Below are 20,941 nucleotides of genomic sequence, written 5' to 3'. Positions count from 1 at the left end.
TTATGTATGTCTCCGGTCCCCGCTTGAGTTGGCACTCTGAGTGTCTTGGGTGTCTTTGTGTGAGTGAAGGAGCGAGAAAATGTCTGTCATCTCTAGCTTGCTTTCCAGTGGTGAAAAGCCCCCTCTCACCTTCTTCTTCTTGTCCTTTTTCTCTGTCAGGGTCAGAGCCAGTTGACTGAGTTATGATGGCTTTCATTCCCCCCATCCCACCCCAACTCCCTGACACTTTTCCCTTGCTGTGACAGACACCTGAGAGAAATCATGAAGGAGGGAGGGTGGATTTTGACTGATGGTCTCAGGTTGCAGCTGTGATTTGTTGGCTGTGTATTTTCTGGGATTGTAGCAACAGAGGGGCATGCTGAAGGGAACACTCATGTCGTGGAGTCCAGGAGGGCAGGAGTGAGGCGAAGGATGGCCTGAGACAAGGTCGCATCCCCAAGTACGTGCGCCCAGTGATCTAATGCATCCACAAGTTTCCACCACTTTCCGGTAAGGCCATCATGTTAGGAAACTCAGTGGTTGGAACTCTTGGGAGCCTCCAGATCCGTCGAAGTGGGAGCCTTTCTGGAACATTCCATGTCCAAACCACATCAGTCCATGCCAGTAGACTCACACTATCTTCATCCAGTGAGAGCAGAAACCACAGGAGTGTTTCAGTCCATTGAGCTTTGTTTTAGTTAGCATGGGTACCATCAGCTCGATACTAACCGGGGAATGTGGGTTCCAACTAAAGACTACATAACCTTGGCCCTCCTTTCTCACAACATTACCCCATCACCTATCTCAGAGAAGACTCTAAGGCTTAGCAATCAAGAAAATTTTCTCTGATTTACAGTGTGGCTGTCTCTTTGTTGATAATTGCACTTTTGTATGGGGTGGGACTTATAGGAAACCTGACTGAGATTCTTAGATGTATTGAAGTACAGCAGGTATCAGGCATTCTCATTTGTCCACCGCCCGTCCCTTTAGATACCTAGTGCAAGGACTTAAGATTGGAAATCAGCATGGGATTTATTAAAGGTTTGTGAAACTAAGTGCCACTTCTGCCTTTCCTCTTCAGGAACTGTTGGGCCAGTTTTGCAAAGCAGAGTACGGAGCACACAAATGGAACATCAACCCAAGGCGGCATTCTAGCCTCATCTGTTGAAAAAACTAGAGCATGCCACAGTTTGCATCATTTCTGAACTGGATGAATTTTTTAAATAGAAATTCTATCTCATCCTGAATCCAGAAGTTCCTGAGATACTTGTAGGCTGCTGCATGTTGCGCTCAACTATTTGCACGGATGATAATCTAATCAGGATCTCTCAGAAAGCTTCTCTGATTCCCTTGCAGCAGCCTCTGTCTTTACATTAAATTTAATGGGCCGGGCGGTGGTGGTGCATGCCTTTAATCCCAGCACTCAGGAGGCAGAGGCAGGCGGATCTCTGTGAGTTCGAGGCCAGCCTGGTCTACAAGAGCTAGTTACAGGACAGGCTCCAAAACCACAGAGAAACCCTGTCTCGAAAAAAAAAAAAAAATTAATGGGCTGCAGGAATGATTCGGAAATAAGTGTTTGGTGCCCTTTCAGAGGACCCAGATTGTTTTCAGCACCCAAACAGGTGACTCACAACTGCTTGCAATTCCACCTCCAGGGAATCTGATGCCCTTTCTGGTCTCTGGATATATATACCCATGCACTTGTGGAAACACACACATGTAATTAAAAATTAATAAAAGCAAAACTTTAATTAAAAATGCAATTCATTTAAATAAAAAAGAGTAAAAACTCAAGTTATGTATCCTTACACAATACCCCTCAGTCCCTCACTCCATCACAACCTGAGTATAACCCTTCAGTTCAGGTCTTTGATTCCTGAGTTCATTTTTAGGTTCTCCAAATACATGAAATCCTATATTTTCTCCAGGCTGTTTTGCTTCCTATTAGAACCTTCAGACATATTCATGTTGCTGGAAATATCAGAATCTTCTCCTTTTAAAGACTGGGTAATATTCGTGTGTGTGTGGGGGGGGGTACTTATGCATTCCACTAGTGTATACATGGTTATGTGCTTGTGCATTTCATTGTGTATAAATGTGTGTGCTTGTGCATATCATGGTGTATGCACATGTGTGTATGTGCTTTTATATATATATAGTATTACATAAACACTGTATTTTCTTTATTCACATATTGATGGACATTAAGTTGCTTTCAGTCTTTCAGTTAGCACTTTTATTGCTGTGAAAAGACACTGAGATCATGGCAACTGCTATAAAGTAAAACATTTAATTGGGGGTGGATCGCTTACAGTTTCAGAGGTTCAGTCATTATAATCACGACAGGGAGTATGGCAGTGTGCAGGCAGATGTGGTGCTGGAGCCAGGAACGCTACATCTTGCAGACAACAGGAAATTGACTGAGACCCCCGGCAGAATCCTAAGCATAGGAAACCTCAAAGCCTGCCCCCACAGTGACACACCACCTCCAACAAGGCCATACCCACTTCAACAAAGCCACACCTCCTAATAGTGTCGCTCCCTATGAGATTATGGGGGGGGGGCAATTCCATTCAAAGTACTACATTTCCATATCCTGACTGTTTTAAATACTGTCACAGTGAACGTGAGAGTACAGAAAGCTCACTCTTCAACATGCCAGTATAACTTCCTTTGGCTAGAATGAGTTCCTCCACGCTGGGAAGCCGTGGCTTTGTGCCTACAATCATGAAGATTATCTGGAGGTTATCTTTGGCTCATGACTTTGTGCTGTGACTCTGTGCATAGAGTGGCAAGGGCCATAAATGAAAATGTTGTTTTCCTTCATTAGTATTTAGCTCAGAGAACAGTAGCAAAGACTCATGCTCCTCGGGTGCTTGATTGAGCAAGGTAAGTCTTTATTATACCCTGTTACATTATTTATCTGCATAAGATAAGTAATTTGTTGTCTTCTTCAATTGACCAAAATTATTCCGAAATCAATGCCAGGTGCTTGAAATTGCATTTGCAGATTAACGTTGAAGAAATGAGCCTTCTGTATCAAGACTGAAGAGGTCATGAAAATGCCTAACATATGACAGTGTGTCCTGTGACTCATCTTCTCTTAAATAAACAGATGTGGGTGTAAAATGTGAAGCAATAAGCAAGAACAGCTGCCCGAGGGCCGAGAAGATGCCTAAACTGAGGCACCATTCTTAGAAAGACAGAGTTCTCAGATACCTTTGACTTTAAATGTTTCGATGAGTTTGAAGACAACCTTTTAAAGAGGAGGCTCTTATTTTACTACAAAAAAAGTCAATGTTTTTTCCACTAATGAGAAAAATGGTTAATGTCAAACAATGTTGTCTAGTTACCACATGCAATTGTTACTAATACATGACAAAATTCAGTGTACTTCTTGAGCCAGGTACTAGAGTAAAACAAGAACCAAGACTATGAAGAATTCATTCTACAATGGTAGAAAATACTTGTTATGGAAGGTTCTCCGGAAGGCTGGGGAGATGTCTCAGTAGTCAAGAGGACTTACTGTTCTTACAGAGGACCTGAGTTTGATGCTCAGCATCCAAGCTAAGTACCTCAGACACCTACAACTCCAGATCTAGGAAATATAATATCTTCTTTGGCCTCCGTGCTTGCAAGAGAGAGAGAGAGAGAGAGAGAGAGAAAGAGAGAGAGAGAGAGAGAGAAATCAATCAATCGATCGACCAACCAACTGATCAATTAGTTAATCAGAACCTCTTATATTCTGATAAGAGGAAACAACTGAGTCCATGTGCACTACTTGACTTAACCCCTTCTGTTGCTCAGACCTAAACAACATCTCTAAAATTGATATGCTTACAACTTGGCAAATATTCTACACATAGTATCCTATTAATCAGAGCAAAGAAAGAAAAGGATATGGGCACTGTTAGAAATATTTCCTAACGCGAGCTCCCTGCCGACACAAAATTCCCAACCAAGCCAAATCAAAACAAGCCAAATTAAGAAATATCCAGGTTTAATGGGAGTTCTGCGCTCTCCGGTGGCCTCGAGGGGGAACCGGGAAGCTGTGCAAAAGCACCCACCAGGAGGAAGGAAAAGGGACCACCTGTTCCTCTTTTGGGAACTCATTTAAATACACTGGGGAGGGGTCCCGACCCCATCCCCAGGGAGGGGTCAGGAGCTGGCCTGCTGAGATTTAGAGTCCAGACCAGGCCTGGGGCCTATGCTCCAACTTGACAGGCACATCCTCTTTGGCTTGGTGTTTAAGGTTTCAAGTCCCAGTAGGTCAAAATCAGGCACTGAGTTCTGAATAACAGAACCACATGAGATCTTTGAAAAGGCTATACTTTTAGTGCCTCTGCTAATTGAAGTCTTCTGAAGTACAGACTAAAGGCAAACACAGTGGATTTAAGAGAAGTGCACTTAACCTCTTATGCCATTAGCAGTAGCAAGTTGCTAAGCAAAATAACCAACCAGAATGCCACAGCCATCTAAGTTCATGTCTGCTTTCTGGAACATAGCAGCACTGTCAGAATTTGAAATCTGTTACTATTCCTGTATCTGTACGGGCCTGCCCTTGGGGTCCTGACAGGATACCTCCTCAGCTGTAGCCACTAAGAGCACCTCCTGGGCACATTCACTGTGTTCCCCTTTAAAAGGTGGGCCTTGCCCACCCTCATCTCTTTCTGTCTCTCCTTGTCTCTCTCTCTTTCTCTTCCTCTCTTTTCTCTCTGCTTCTCTGCCTGTCTCTATCGTCCCTCTGTCTCTCTCTCTCTCTCTTTGCCTCTCTCTTCTGCTGTTCCTGTCTCCAGAGGTCAGTCATCCCCCTCCCTCCTTTCTCCTATTCCCTTTTCCCCTATAAAAGCCTCTCCACGTGAGCCCTGTTGCATGGTGTCTTACTCTCTCAGCCGCTTTTTAAACTACAACAATAACTATCTCGTGGGACTCTGCTTTCATAAACACCATATGTCAGCCTAGCTTTGCTTTGTATTGCTTCAGGCTGGGAAACTGGCTGGCTCCCAAAGGTCTCAGGATTAAGTTTCTTTTTCCTCTTCTGGCTGATTTTAAGTCAGTTTCACTTTCCAGTTTCCTCTTCTCTTACACAAACACAAACCCCTAGAAACAGGAGAGCGTCCATTGGTGAGTTCCTCCCTCCACCAGCCCTTTATATAGTCCTCTCAGGGTCCCCCTGAGGGAGACTGAGATTTCTGAACCACTCAGCCCACACCCAGCTTTTCCCCAGCAGCGCAGAAGCAGGTCGTCATCATGAGGTCAGTGCAAGCTCTGGTTCTCCACAGTACATGATGTACGGGGAAGCTCTCTGCATGTTTCTGAAGTTGTCTGGTTGCTGATAGCTTCAACACACCTGAATTAGTATGGCTTTTGGAGGGCATGTGCAAGACCCTGCCATTTCTAAAGCTGCTCAGTGGATGGCACTAATTCCTGAGCTAGGAGAGGGGCTATAAAGTATGGTTAGATCCGCCCAGTAACAAAATATAACTCAGTGCTAGTACTAATGCAATTGTTCTTACTGGACTTTTTTCTTGATGTTATTGAAAGGGATTAAGTCACTGAAAGCTCAGTGTGTTTGTGTGTGTGTGTGTTTGTGTTTGTTTGTGTGTGTGTGTGTGTGTATGTGGTCAAAGGAAAACTTGCTTTTCCAGAAAATAGTATGGAGAGTTGGAATTAGTACTGCAAATTCAACTCAAGGTGCTGAAATGTTTGATCACTTCAAGATTGAGGAAGAATAAATGATTCTTAGAGATGAGCAAGGTATTTTAGCTTTGTGGGTTTTTTAAAAATTAATTTTTATATGAAACCAAGCCTCAATATATAGTTATTTTTATGACTGTGAAATGCTGGAGGACAGGAGAAAACAATTCCCCCTCAAAAATATAAACTCTGGGATTAAAGGTGTGGGAGGCAGAGGCAGGCGGATCTCTGTGAGTTCGAGACCAGCCTGGTCTACAAGAGCTAGTTCCAGGACAGACTCCAAAAACCACAGAGAAACCCTGTTTCGAAAAACCAAAAAAAAAAAAAAAAAAAAAAACTTTGCTGAATTTCTAGTTACAGAAAGCAGAACAGTTGTGCCTATAGGTGATCATGATAGAGTATGAAGTCCACGTGGGCATCCTATGGGACATCTAAAGTAACCTATAAGGGGTCTAGGTGGGTACAAAGATATACACATTTGTTGAGACTCAGAAAATTATCCCCCTAAAGTAAGTGCATTAGATTGTAAGAAAAAAAATCATAGCAAATGTGATTTTCTTAAATGTAACTACACCTGCTGAGATTCTGTTATTGGTGGAGCCTTAGAGAGAATAAAAGAAATGAGATCTTTCCCACCAAATACCTATCAGGGAAGGATTGTGGCAATCATGGCCCAGGGAAGGCAGATGCTACTTTGAGGGAAAGCAAAAAGACAGTTATCTCTGCCCTCAGCCGCAAGGATTACAAATATTTAACAAAGTCAGAGTTGTAATTACAATCACAACTACTCTGGGTTACTCCTATCTATATAATTGGCCTGGGAGAAGACTGGGATTAGTGGTGAGTGTGACTGACCAGAAAGCCAAGATCTGCCCAGAACCTTAGTGGCTAGCCTGCACAAGGGGTCTTACTGTGGTTTGTGCTTGGGAATGTCTGGAGTCGCCAATCTAAGCAGGTCTGAGAACTTTAGACTACACTGATCACAAGTCTACGTCATTGAATTCTGTGAGGACAGAGGCAGCTTGAGCTGCTCTTCCCAGCCATGTTTAAAATCACAAAACAGGGTAAAGAAAGGACCTGGAAAGGCACCCGGTACCTTCGAGGTAGACTTTGCAGGAGGCAAAGTCTCATGAAAAGCTCTTGTTCTATGTACAGCTTTCCTAGCTGTGGTCTTTCAGTGTCTAGAGATTAAATGTGCATTTGTCCAACTTTCTCATAACCTGTCACACAATGTGTGCATTAGGTCTGTGCCTCTGTATTAGTTACTTGGCTTGGTCCACTGTGACAAAATATCTGATGAAAGCAACTTAAGGGAGAAAGGTTTTCTTTTGCTCACAGTGTCAGGGTGCAGGCTTGACAGAGAAGTCATGGTGGCAACAGCACAAGCTAGTCATACTCTGTTCAATCAGGAAGCAGAGACAAGTGAATGCTGGAACCCAGCCTGCTCGTCCTGTGTTTAGGGAGGTGCCTCCCACACATAGGATGAGTTTTCACTGCCCAGTTCAATCTTTCAGGAAAAACCTTCCTAGAGATGCCCAAAGGTGTGCTTCTGTGGCAATTATAAATCTCATCAGATTGACAAGGAAAATTAACCATTACAGCATCTTTCTCCTTTACAGTTAGTTTGAGGAAGAACAAGCAGGTGATAGCTACAGGCAGGGAAGGCCTTGAAGAAGCATGGGTCAAGCCCCTTCAAGAACAATCTGGCCCATGAATCTGAGACCAAGGAGGCATCTCTTGGGGTTCTTGTTCCACCATATTTTCTTATGGTTAAAAAGACTAAACCAGAATTTGGGCATTGCTATTTTGTGGTTATCTCCTTATCAGCATCCTGAATCTTCATCAAGTGTGTTCATTATTAATTCTGTAATCTAAGACTCTGGTATGTGATTAGGTCACTTAGAGCTGAATTTACTTTTTTATTTTACTTTATCTTGAAAAAAAATTTTTGAGACAGGGTCTAATTTTGTCACCCTGGTTGGCCTCAGACTCACAGAGATCAGCCTACTTCTTCCTCCCAAGTGCTGGGATTGAAGATGCGCATGAACACACTCAGCTTGGAAATTCGTTTCATCAAAACAGAGCAGCACGTTATCGGGACCGACCTCTGAGTGACCTGCTAGGTTCCCTCTATCCTGTAAGCTAGGAGTAGAGACAGAGTACTACAGCCTCTCAAATTGTACTATGTGCCCCAATAATAATAATTGACTTTTGTAAAATGAAAAGGCAAATTTCCAGGATTTCTAAACTACTGATTGAGCAGATCTGAGATAGCGCTAAGGGGAGAGGGCCAAGAGATGAGGCTATTTAATACAGACCACAGGTTGTGAAAAACGCCTCGTGCATCAGATGTGTGAAACTCTGCACGGGGACAACAGAAAAGAGTGGCAGGCAGGTGGGAAGAGTGGAAAGGGTGTGAGCGTGAACAAATCTTGAATGTTTAAGGGATGTTTGGGAAACTAGCAACTGCAAAGTATAGCCAGAATGCAAATACAGCCTAGAGCCCATGGTTCACCCTGTATGCTCAGTCCAACAGCCACAAGAAGCTAGTTAGTTTTTCAGTCTCTTGGGGGCTCAGTCAAGCTAACAAGTAAAACTAACCATCAAGGGATACATAAGATGTGTGGGTGCTCATCATAGTACCCATGTCTGTTTTCTCCACAGTGAGGACACCAGGGAGTCTCTGGAAAAAATCCTTCGGCAGCTGAAGTGCCATTTCACCTGGAACTTATTCAGGGAAGGAAGTATCTCAACTCATATGAAAGATAGAGTGTGTAACCAGATTGAATTTTTAAACTCTGAGCACAAAGCGACAATGTACAACTTGCTGGCATATATAAAACATCTAGATGGTGAAAACGAGGCAGCCCTGGAGTGCTTAGGGCAAGCTGAAGACTTACTGAAGCCAAACCAGGATGATCAAGCAGAAATGCGATGTCTGGTCACCTGGGGAAACTATGCTTGGGTCTACTATCACATGGGCCGGCTCTCAGAAGCCCAGGCTTATGTTGACAAGGTGAAACATGTATGCAAGAAGTTTGCAAATCCTTACAGCATGGAATGTCCGGAACTTGAGTGTGAGGAAGGATGGACACGCCTAAAGTGTGGAAAGAATGAAAGAGCCAAAATGTGTTTCGAAAAGGCTCTGGAAGAGAAGCCTAGTGATCCAGAGTGCTCCTCTGGGCTTGCAATTGCCATGTACCATCTAGAAGAAAACCCGGAGAAGCAGTTCTCTGTTGATGCTCTGAAGCAGGCCATGGAGCTGAATTCTAAGAACCAGTATGTCGAAGCTCTCTTGGCCCTGAAACTGCAGAGGATGGGAGAAGAAGCTGAAGGGGAGCAATTGATTGAAGATGCCCTGAGAAAAGTTCCTAATCAAACAGATGTCCTGCAAAAGGCAGTCCAGTTTTTCAAGAAAAAGGGTAACCTAGACAGAGCTATCGAACTCCTTGTAACAGCACTAAGATCCACCAAACACAACAGTCCCCTCTACTGCTCGGTCATGGACCATTACAAGATGAAACTGAAGCAATTGCAGAACAGAGGCGATGCTGAAACCAGTGAGAGCAAGAAGATAGCGGAGGAACTGAGAACACTGATGATGGAGTACATGCGTCAGGCTCTTCAGAGGAGGCGAAGTCCTCTGAACTCCTACTCAGATCTCATCGATTTCCCGGAAGTTGAACAATACTATCAGTTGGTCTTCAAAAAGGAGAGTCCTCGTGCTGAGGAAGAGCAGCTCTACCAGCGCTATTGCGACCTCCAGGAGGATCACCGGAAGTCTTCAGACCTCGCTGCTCTGAAAGATTTCCTGCAGTCTCAGAGAAATGAAAAATCTATTGAGAGGGAAGAGCTGAAAGAGCAAGCAGAGGCCGCAGATGAAAACTTGCAGGAGCAAAATGCACTGGATCTTGGCCTCTCCAGGGAATAAGTCAGAACCCGGGGGTCGGGGGTGGGGTGGGGACACTCTTTGAGCCACAGACAACCTTTTCTTGACAACATCGGAGCCTGAGGACAACAGGAAGTGTACCAGAGTGCAGGCGCTCAACTCTGCACTGTGAGAGAAGTTTGCTGTGGAGTGGTTGCTACAAGGTTTGGACATGGAGAAGCCTTTCTGTCAAGTGTTGCTGAGCAGGCTGCTCTGACTTAGTTGCTTTAAGGAATACTTTTAAAGAACTGCTTTCTCTACCTGACTCCCATGTTTATCCTAGCCATGTAATTTTCCAGTCAAGAGGTCTTATCACTAATGGCCCAGAGAAACAGCATTCCAGGCTCACATAACACTTTTGTTTAACACTAGAATATTCTTTGCTCCCTTTTCTTTTGTTCTACCATGCATTTACATGTGTTCCTGATGATGATCCTATGGAAAATATGTATGACAAACTAAAATTCTATAATAAATCTCAAAGTTTCAACTCAGAATACAGATAATTGTGTGCGTGGTGGAATAGCAAACTAAGACAGTAATAGTAATTCTCAAAGTTTCTTCTGCGAGGACTGGGGGTGACTTCTGAGTTTTACATCCCTTTCTGAGGAGCAAATCGCAGTTATTTATGAAAAAGAGAGCACAAGAAGTTGGAAGGGAAACATGTCAGGGAGGACTAGGAGTACAGAAAGGAAGGCAGTAGGGATGGGTATGACCAAAATATATTATATGCGTGTGTGAAATTTTAAAGACATTTTAAAGGGTTTTTTGATGGAAAATTATGAACACATAACACACTGTCCAAAACATGGAATATCTGTCTGATCACTGTGCCAATCCAGCCATAATCAGTGGCTCTAGGAACTGACACTCTCCTTCCAGTTCCCAAGATACAGCTGAGGTCTGGGCACAGTTAGCAGCTGATACTTTGGCCACATTTTTTGGGGACCCAGAGACAGCTGAGAGCATCCCCTCCCATAGGTGTGTGAGGACACTGGGACTAGTCTTGCTAAAAGACAAGGTCCATCCAGGGTGGCCATGGGTCACTCAAACTTGTCAGCATCTGTCACTGAGGGCTTCATTTCACTCAGCCATCGGAAGAATCTCCTAACTTTTCATCCTCTTCCTTTGCAGACTGGATTGTTGCTGTCGTTTTCAGGTAGGTTTTCCTTTGTAGCGCAGCGTGGCCTGGAATTCTTTGTGTCTCAAATTCACAGTTCTCTGGAATCAGCCTCCCTCGTTCTGGGATTTCAGGTTTATGGCTCCATGCTCAGCTCTTGAATCTCTTTATCATTCATTTATAAGTATATCTTAAATTGTAACAATATACAAGATATCTTAAGCAGAGGTAGAAACATGCATGCTTTAAATATGACAAAATAACTTTGATTGGGGGAACAATTATTGTAAACAGAAATAGGAGCATATTCAATATAACAAATATAATTTGGATTTGTATCACTATACAAGAATGTCTACCAATGTAAATTGTCTATAAATAATAGCTCACAAGTAGACACACCATCCCATCCATTCCTTTTTTTTTCCCAAAAGAGATCCCTGTACTTATTTCATTTCTACCCCCAATCCTATATCACTTATAACCAACCCCTAGAAGATGTTCTTAACCTGAGGACAAAGTTTTTTGGGAGAGGGGACGTTGCTTTCTAGAATTACTTCCACCTGTCATGGGGGTGATGTTACTTCTATAGTTTACTATAAAAACTAAAATATTGGTTAATTTTCAAGATTGTTGTCTGGTACAATTGAAGATAGTCTCTGAGTATTTGGTAAGGTTTTTTCTGAAGTTCTTAGTTGACATTCTGGCCAGAACATTGTAAGAAGGTGCACCACCTCAGCTAGCCAAGTTGGAATCATCTTGAATAGTTTATAACCCAAAACCGATCTTAAAGTGGTGCTATCAGCATAATGGCATCATGTCAACCAGGTGGAATTGTTGTGTGGTCCCATTTTCTTCCTGGAGACTTCAAAGATTACTGCAGGAAAATTTATTGTTCCTTGTGGAAAACTTAAACATTATTCATAGTAAAATAGGAAGTTTGAATTTCTGTAGACATATATTCAATGAAAGTTACCATAAAGAAAAATTGGTATAGGGAGAAGTAAAATTTTTGAAAGTAGATTTTTTTGATAGTCCCTAGATTTTATCTTCCTTCTCTCCCATGCCAAGTGGCTCCTGATATGAGACAGAAACCCAGGATTTTTTTTTTAACAGCATGCTCAGATCTAGAGAAGGAGAGCCACTGTCTAACCTCAAAGCCTGCTTTGACTTTTAATAGTCCACGACTATTATTACACACACACACACACACACACACACACACACATTTAGGTAGTGAGATCTTACCCTGTGGAGGATATTGGTATCATAAGTCAGATTCTCTTTGCTTGTGATTCTTTCTGGGTAGATATCTTTTCTTCTTTAAGCATCTAGATATCCAAAATCTCTCGACTTTTTAAAGATGGGTATTTTCCTGCAAAGACAAAGACAGAACCCTGCTCAAAGCCTTATAAGGCTTCCTTACAACCTGTGGATTTCATCTCTGTGGATGAACTGTCATTTCTCTTTATTATGAGGTTTCTCTTTTTCAAACCAAATCTTGATTAATTTTGATGGTGTTCAGAGCTTTTCTTCTCCTGTGGAAACAAGAGCAAAACCCCTTGGCCAATGTAGCATATCTCCCGGTTTCCTTTCTAAGGTCAACACATCCTTGAAATATACTGGCATATTTAATTCAGAAAATTTTTTTAATTATCCAGTGTCTCTCTGAAGCTGTTGTTCCTTTCTCACTAGCATTCAGAAAATTCATGGTTAATAAAGCATTATGCAATCATTTCTGGGGGTAGTTTTCATCCCTTTCTGTTTCTTTAACTTAGCCTTTATAGTTCAATTTGAGCTTTCTATAACTGCCGACCTGTAGGATTGTGTGGCATATCTGTAATATGTTTTGTAAAATAATAAGTAAAAAACTCTTTCCTTTTCTTAGAAACATATGCTGGGGCATGTCTGTTTTTATTTGTGCAGGTATACCCATGATGGCCATAACTTCTAGTAAATATGTGATTACTGAATCAGCTTTCTCTGAACTCAAAGCAGTTTCCCATTGAAAACGTAAATAGATATCAATGATGTGATATACATATTTTTACAGATTTTATAAATTCTACAAAATGGAACATCCATTTGCCAGATTCCATTCCTTTGAGAACTCTTTGGGTTACTTACTGCAGGCAATAGTCTTTGGTTGTATAAAGGACAAGTAGGACATTTCCTTATAATTTCCTTATAATGTTACCATGTAATAGAAAAGTCCTGTTTTTAAACCTTTGATATTGACATAATAATTTTTATGAAATTCTGAGGTCTTCAGCACATTTCCAATCAATAATCGATCAATTTCTGCATTAATTTGTGCCAGAGGACCTGGCAGACCCTTATGGAATCAGGTGTGTGTTATGTATTTAAGATGAAGCCTATTCTTGATTATATCTTGAACCTGAATACATAACAAAGTTATGTAATTTCTAATGGTTTTATTTCTGCTAATTGATGAAGTCTCAAAATTCCTTTTATAATTAATTCAGAGACATTTTTCACATAGGATTTTAATTTTTTACTCAGTTTATGCAACAAAAAGATTCATTCTAAGATAATATCTTTCCTATACATTAAAATTCCTGTCGGGAAATAGTTGGTGGGTAATATTACCAGAATGCAGTTAAGATTCAGAGCCACATGATTCACATGTGCCTCCTGTAATTTCTCTTCAATCAAAGTCAATTCTGTCTGAACTTCAGCTGATAATTCCCTGGGATTATTTAAGTTTTGTTTAAATTAATCATGTCACCAGATCCTATCCCAATAGTGGGCTGTAGATGGGAAATGTCTCATAGCAATTATTGGAAGTTAACTAATCTCTCCTAATTTTCACATTTAATGTCCTAATTTTTCAGTAAACTTATTCTATAACCTAGAAAATTGATAGGATGTCCTCTTTGTGTTTTTTTTCCAGGAGCAATTTCTAATCCCCAGTGAGGCAAAATTTACTTTACTTCTTCAAACATCCTTTGTAAAGTATCTCCATTTGAATCAGATAGCAAAATGTCATCCATGTAATGGTAAACTATAGATTCAGAAAATTGCTTACATATAATTTCCAATGGCTGACTTACAAAATATTGGCACAAGGTGGGAATATTTAACATTCCTTGTCGAAGAATCTTCCTTTGCTATCTTTTAGCTATCTGAGAATTATTATAAGTAGGCACTGTGCAGACAAATTTTTCTCTTGTTTTTTTCTTGCAAAGTTATAGTGAAGAAACAATCTTTTAACCTTATATAAGAGGCTTTCCTTTAAGCAATAAGGAAGGCAAAGAAATTCCAGATTGTAGAGGGTCCATTAGTTGGATCAACTTATTAATGGCTCTTAGATCTGTTACCATTCTCCATTTTTTTCAGATTTCTTTTTAACAACAAATACAGGAGAATTCCAAGGGCTGGTTGATTCTTCAAAATACTGACCATTTAGTTGCTCCTGTACCAGCTGTTCTAAAGTCTGCAGTTTCTCAATTATTAAAGGCCATTGGCTAACCCAAAGAGGTTTCTTAGTTAACCATTTTAAAGGTAGGGTAGTTGGTATCTCTGAGAGTCTGCTAGTCGTTCTGTGTTTTTGTACAGTCTGAATGGTTGATGATTTTTTTATAGTACCTTATAATAATACCCTTCCCAGAAACATGAGTTGGTTTATGTTTCATTTCTGAGACTGCAGGAATGTTAATCTTGGTATTCCATTGCTGCAAAAGATTACAACCCCATAGACTCACTGCTATATTAGCTACATATGGCTTCAGCCTTCCTCTCTGTCCTTCTGTTCCTGTGCATTCAACCTATCTCATGCTTTGTTTTACTTGAGGCCAGGTTCCAATTCCTAGGAAGTGAACATCTGCCTCCTGAAGAGGCCAATTCAAATGTCAAGATTCTGGAGTAATAATAGTCACATCCACAATCATGTCCAATAACTTTTCAATGATAATGTTATTTATTCATACTCTCAGTTTTGGTCTTTGGACATTTATAGAAGTCTGTCAAAGTATACATTTCCTATTTTCTACTAGAATTTTTGATTCATCCTCCATGATTTTTTTTTTACAGCAGTCCCTGGATTTTCTAATTTTCCTAGAGAGGCATGTCCCTTATATATAAATGACTGAACCACATTTGACTTGGGGGCCTGTGATAGGGTCCCCCAAATTTTACAGTGGTAACTAGTTGTCTTGTTTGTCTCTTGTTGATCTACATTCATTGGTTCAGTGTCTGCCATTGCTGTATACATACTTCAGAAGTTTAAAACCTTTTATTTTGTCATTTCCAGAAGAAACATTATTTCTAGGAATGCTCTGTCTACAATCTCATCTCATATGACCCATTATATCATAATTAAAACATTTGGTATTTTAATGTCTCTTCATACCATTGGAAATTGCTTCTCCTACCCAAGTCTCAGTATTAGAGTGAAATGACTTAACACTGACTGTGTGTAGGACCTATTCATCCATTGGTGATAACCTGAACTTTAAAGGCCCAAATATCCTTCACATTCTCAGTTGGCATTTTCAAAAAGCCAGGGATTCAAAAAGTACTCATTTAGCTTCTGGCTCTTTTGCCCTTATTTGTATATCTATAGTTAATCTTTGTAAAAAGTCACTAAAGGGTTCACTTGGGCCTTGTATGACTTTAGTATCAGATTCAGTTCTTCTTTCTGATTCTATAATCTTGTCCCAAGGCTGCTGTATGACAAAGGGATAAAATGTGTTTATTGTATGTCGCTTGACTCTCTGGATCAGCATAATGGCCCTCTCCAAGAATTTGATCTTAAGAAGCCTTAAATCCTCTGACTCTTTCTACCTTGATGTTCTAGGATTTTAGCGTCCTCTCTCCAATAGCACTTCCAGTGCAACTGTAGACCATCTTCTAGACAGCTGAGACTATCTGAAGTCAATCATGTGGAGTAGCCTTATTTCTTGAAGCCCAGGTCTTTACCAACTCCCTAACATATGGTGAATGCACGCCATAAGATACTACTGCTTGCTTAATATCTTTTAGATCTTTCATACATATAGGTTTTTATTTACATTCTGTATATCCTTTTGGGTATTGAGTATTTGTTAGCTTTTCATAAATAGTAATAGGATAGGTAGCTAAATCTTTTGATAAGTCATCTCTGACTCTCAGAGTACTGGTGATGGTAAATCTTTACTACTTTCCTTTGCTTGTACCCACTCTCTTTGCTTAACAGTTCTGGCAAGTTCCTTCATCAGTATAAATCTTCTTATCACTATCTTTTCTAAGGTCTGAATGTCTTGACCCTTAAATATTTCTAATGATTTCATCAAATCAATTAATTTCTGGTTCTCATTCTGTGCATGTGAGTCCTAAGGTTTTAAATTTTTCCGTTAAGGATATCTTCTGATCCTTAGAGATTATATAAGAAATGTTCTATCTGCTATCATATCATAACTTTTTAACAGATTTTGATTGTCAATTTCAACATTATGAATCCTTTCAGATAACCACTCATTACCAGTCTGTAACTAATGTATTATTTCTAAAAGTTTCTCATTTTTGGTTCTGTTATCAAACCATTTCTTTAAATTCTTAAATATAATATAAAGAACAAAACTAACAACTACTATGGCCACAAAAATATATATACCAGGTAGGTCACATAGTTCTTGCATAAATCCATCCATAGTAGAAACAAAAACATTCTTGAGTTTCTGAATGGTGATATTGTTTGTCATTATATTGGGGTTTGTTTAAAATTTTCAAATTTATTTATTTATTTATTAGCCAATCAATCTATTATTTAGTTATCATATTAACTCACAACCATTATAATTTTCAGAAAATTGTTTTAGGTATAATAATTTTTACTGGCCAGCAGGTGTCACAGTTGTGGCAGTAAGGCAAGTCCTAGATCAAGACCTGAATTTTCTGATACTTAGCAGAATTGTTAACAATTGGTTAAATTCTTAAAAGCAGCACACCCCCACAAGGAGAAATTTGAGTTGGGCAGAAGTTCAAGGGACCCAGAGCTTGTAGGCACTCATGAGCCATGATGTAACTAGCCTGATCGCAGGCCAGTGGTACTTGTGGATCCAAGCTGGGAATGCAAACCTGTGTTCCAGGTGCAGGGTTAGAGTTCCCGGGGTCAGAGCTTGGCCTGATCAGAGCAAGTCTGGTGGCAGTTGGACCTCAGAAGCAAATCCTCACTTGGGGCAGTGGGCCACATGGGCCAAGGGCTAGAGAAGCCCCAGAGGAATTGTGGCAGGAATCTGCAGGCAGGTAACTCAGCTACGTAGTAGGCCTGTGCGGTAAGCAGGTATTCAAACCAAGTCATGAAGGCATAAGCTGACAGGAAACTGCCAAATCGCATGGCAAGCCAGCCAATCCAAGCTGTGTGCAGCTGCACCAGAGGGGGAGTTCAGCTGCATGAGGTGGGAGAAGGTCACGGCAGGTCTGGGCAGGGCCGGGCAATGGTGTGGACTCAGGTCACGTGGGTGCCAAACTGTAGTATTAACAAAGAGTTCCACAATAGCCCGGAATGGAGTATAACAAATGTTTAATCATTTGGGGATAAACTCATAGTAAGGGTAGTGATCTGCAGGCTCCTGCATGCACTGGGAACTGGAACCAAATCTGGCAGAAAAAACAGGGCCACATACGCTTTTCATCTGCACTTATACATGACACCATGCTGAAAGTGGACTGGTATCTTAAAGGCTATTGGCTGAAAGAATCCCCACAACACCTTGGCTCTTCTGGGCCCTAAAGTGCGTGTTGTATTCAGCAATAGAAATTTATCTCTCACCTTCTGGGGGCAACCAAGAGCAGCAGAAATAGCCCTTTAATGTTATCAGAGTCTCTTAGACAACTCTAACCAACAACTCAAAAGGGGGCTTCTCATGTCTGGTATTGGGATTTTTGTTTGTCTACGGCTCTTGGAGGGGAACATTTTGAGCCAAAATGGGAAATTTTCATTTCAACTCTGTCTGTATATATTGACATACAAGTACCATGGGCCCTGTAGGTAGATAGCCAATACCATGTTTCCTTATGAGTTTTTCAGACATCCTTCTCATGCCTTACCTAATCTTTTCCCCCTGTATTTTTAAGATTCAGTAGAGTCTATATTCCCAGGGTCTTATTGCTTTGTCTCTCCTAAGCCTATGTTGGTTGATTCTGCTGTGTTCTGATTCCATGTTACATAGAATATAGGTCTTAATGTCACAAACAAAATACTCTCAAAAGTCTGTGAAATCAGCAGATTTTATTGAGTACAGTAGGATTAGAAAAATAACAAGATGTATCGCACAACCCTCAAAAATCTAAGCCGTGTCATGAAGCTGTTTATGCCAATTTTAGTTTGCACATTCCAAAGGGGCCACCCTTTATTCTATATTCCCTGAATACTTTGAAAGTTTCCCTAGCTCTAAATAAATGTCAATGTATTTGGATCACATACATCCAGTGTAATTGCATGAGATCAGAAACTTGATATAAAACATTGCATATAAGGTTGAGCTTATCAACCAGCAGGTTATGACTATCATAGGGCCTGTAGGAATGGAAATATGGACTGGAATACTGTAGGGGAATCCTGAATTTCTTCTCTTTTTAATGCTCATCCTTGTTCATTTAATTTGCTCTCACATATTGCTGAATGTCTGAGATTCCTGAAGCATGAAAAATAAGCCTTCTTCAGTGAAGTGTCCTTTGTTCAGGGTACTCGAAGGCTGAGGCTGTAGGTCATGGACTCCAAAGGCACACTCATAGTGAAATTGGTTCTTGTTGGTCCAGCAGCTCACAGGTGTCTAGAAGAGCAGAAATCAACCATGGTCAGGGAGTGCAGCCAAGTGGGATAGGAGGATGGAAGCGCCTATCACAGACATGGCTCCAAAAAGAAAACAAACCCTACCAACTAAATAAACAAAACCAAACAAAAACAGGCCTGTGGAAAGGCAGAATACAGAGAAGGAATCATCTCCAACTTGCTTCATCTGATTCTGCGTATTTAAGGCAACAGTTACAAAGAAGAGGAGAATGATGAGCCGTGAGAACACTTAATATGTCACTTCGTGAGCTGTGCTTCAAACCCCGAGTTCAATGCTTCAGTGAGTCTCAGGACCTTCTCATAGCATCTCTAAAAGACATTAAAATGGGAAGCAATGGAATGGAAACCCATACTCATGAGGTGGGGCAGCATTCATAAGGCTCATTAAAGGCCCATGAAGGGAAAGCTGTTCCCTCCTAGCCCATGTTAGAAGATCTACCACTAGGTGGAGACCTTCCCGTGTACCATCCATTGAGAGCTATTGTAGTTGGGGAGGTCACAGATGAAGCCAATGATCCGTGCTGGAAAGGCAAGTTTACCTCCCGTCTTGCTGAAGAGATAGGAGGAGTATTTATCCCTTTTGTGAGGTGACAAAGCTTTCTTTCCCAGAATTTCTTCTCCTTGTGGTACAATTCCTAGCAGTTGCCATGAGTTCAGGCTGGACCAGGAAAACTGTAACTACTCCACCCACTCCTGCCATACCTTTGTTTTCTTAATCATCTAAAGCTCCCCTCCCAGCCACAGGGCTACCTATATACCACGTGACTGTCCTTCATGAAGATTCAAGGCAATGTGCCTGCGTATCCCATCCTCCTTTTCTTTCCTCTTCTCCTTTTCTCAGCAACTACTGAGATTGACAGCTTCCCTACCCCGAGGCTTTCCAATTAAATTGCAAGAAATTATCCTGGAGTTCTGTTTTCAGTCCATTCCTAAATTCGTTAAAATGGGACTAAGTACCCTGAAAGTCCCTTGTTTACAACTTCTCAGTAAGATGATACAACTACCTAAAGAACCACAGATCCAATGCAATCCCTGTTCGTAGGCACACGACAGATTTGAAATGAAGTTTATAACCTCCAAACTCCATGATATCCCTAAGACATTCCGATAATAAAACCAAATTTGAAGACATAGAATTGGACTCAGTATAACCTAAATAATCAACACATTGTGGTTCTAACATAAGTAGCCCTGTAAGCAAAAAAAGGTATATACAACATGGGGGGTGGGGTTACAAAAAGACCCAATAGAAAACACAGATTGCATGACTGAGTCCTGGTCTAGGCTGCAAGAGGAAAATCTTATGGGCCTAGTGGCTTACACAACAGAACTTCGTTTTTTGTAACTTCGAAAATTATAAATCTCGGATTAAGTGGCCTGCTTATATAGCACCTCACCTTGTAGGTGTTTCTTCCTGACTTGCAGAGGCCATATTTCTGCTCCATCATCAGGTAATCTTTCCCGTTTGTACCATGAACTTTGTGTATGTGTATGTGTGTGTGTGTGTGTATGTATGTGTGTGTGTACACAATTGCAATGATTATGAATGAAGAAAGAAGACATGAATTTTAAACAGAACAGGGAGGGTAATAAGTATTTCAAGAAGGAAAAAGAAAAAGGGGGAGGGAATGGAGAAATGTTTTAAATCATACTAACAAAAATCAAAATATTTTTCAGAACATATTAAAGAATAGCAAGGAAAAACAAACAGAAAAGGAAGTCATGTTTATCAATAATTAATTGTGTAAAACAGACCTCTTCTAAACTCTCAGTCGTCCTTTTCATGTGGTGCTTAAATTGTGTGGATGTGTGCGCGAAAGCATAGGTGTGTGTGTGTGCGTGCGTGCGTGTGTGTGTGTGTGTGTGTGTGAGATGCTAATGTCAAAGCATGCATATGAAGGTCAGAGGACAGCATTAGGCATGGTCTTCACCTGCTTGTTTTCTGAGAAGGACAGACAGTGGTCGGCAGCTCTTAGTAATAGCACTGAGACCGCAATTCTCACGCTTCCTTGGCAAGCCCTTTACCCCCTCAACCATTTTTCCAGCAGCAGTCTCAGTCTCCAAGGTAAACAACTGTGATACTTCCTCCTCCTGCCACGTGATATTTCAGATCTTATGGAGAGTGGCATGAAATTGGGGGCCCCAGAGAGAGCAGCATCAGTGACCATATTTGTTCTTTCTTTTCCTGAGCACTTAGGAATGAGGGAGAGATTTCTGGAGGAAAATTAGTCATGGCCCCGGGGACATCAGATTGAATCCTGCTTGAATTTGCTTTCCCTGTCTACAGTAGCCCACAGCAGGAATTAGAGATTGTGTCCTCACATTATGGGAAATAAAAACTTTGGCAGGGCAGCTAAGAACACTCTGAAAACTGGACACCAACTGTCCAGGGAGGTCTTCTCTGACTGGGAGACTCACAAGG

At 41.0% G+C, this 20,941-nt stretch overlaps 1 protein-coding gene across 2 annotated transcripts; it reads left to right on the top strand.

Annotated features, from left to right (window-relative positions):
- Nucleotides 1-4,780: 4,780 nt before the first annotated feature.
- Ifit3 (interferon induced protein with tetratricopeptide repeats 3) lies at nucleotides 4,781-10,095 on the top strand. 2 transcript variants are annotated; one of them, XM_057778822.1, is made up of 2 exons: nucleotides 4,781-5,103; nucleotides 8,341-10,095. In XM_057778822.1, the coding sequence occupies exon 2, from the start codon at nucleotides 8,435-8,437 to the stop codon at nucleotides 9,605-9,607; it is 1,173 nt and encodes a 390-aa protein (XP_057634805.1). In that variant the 5' UTR covers nucleotides 4,781-5,103; nucleotides 8,341-8,434; the 3' UTR covers nucleotides 9,608-10,095. The 2 variants fall into 2 exon arrangements, with proteins under 2 accessions (XP_057634805.1, XP_057634804.1); XM_057778821.1 differs by lacking the exon at nucleotides 4,781-5,103 and adding an exon at nucleotides 5,129-5,234.
- The last annotated feature ends 10,846 nt before the right edge of the window (nucleotides 10,096-20,941 follow it).

This window comes from Chionomys nivalis, chromosome 8 (genome assembly GCF_950005125.1).
Source record: "Chionomys nivalis chromosome 8, mChiNiv1.1, whole genome shotgun sequence".
Taxonomy (NCBI): Eukaryota; Metazoa; Chordata; class Mammalia; order Rodentia; family Cricetidae; genus Chionomys; species Chionomys nivalis.
Note: the sequence above shows the minus strand (reverse complement) of the source record. Positions and strands in the feature narration are given on the sequence as shown.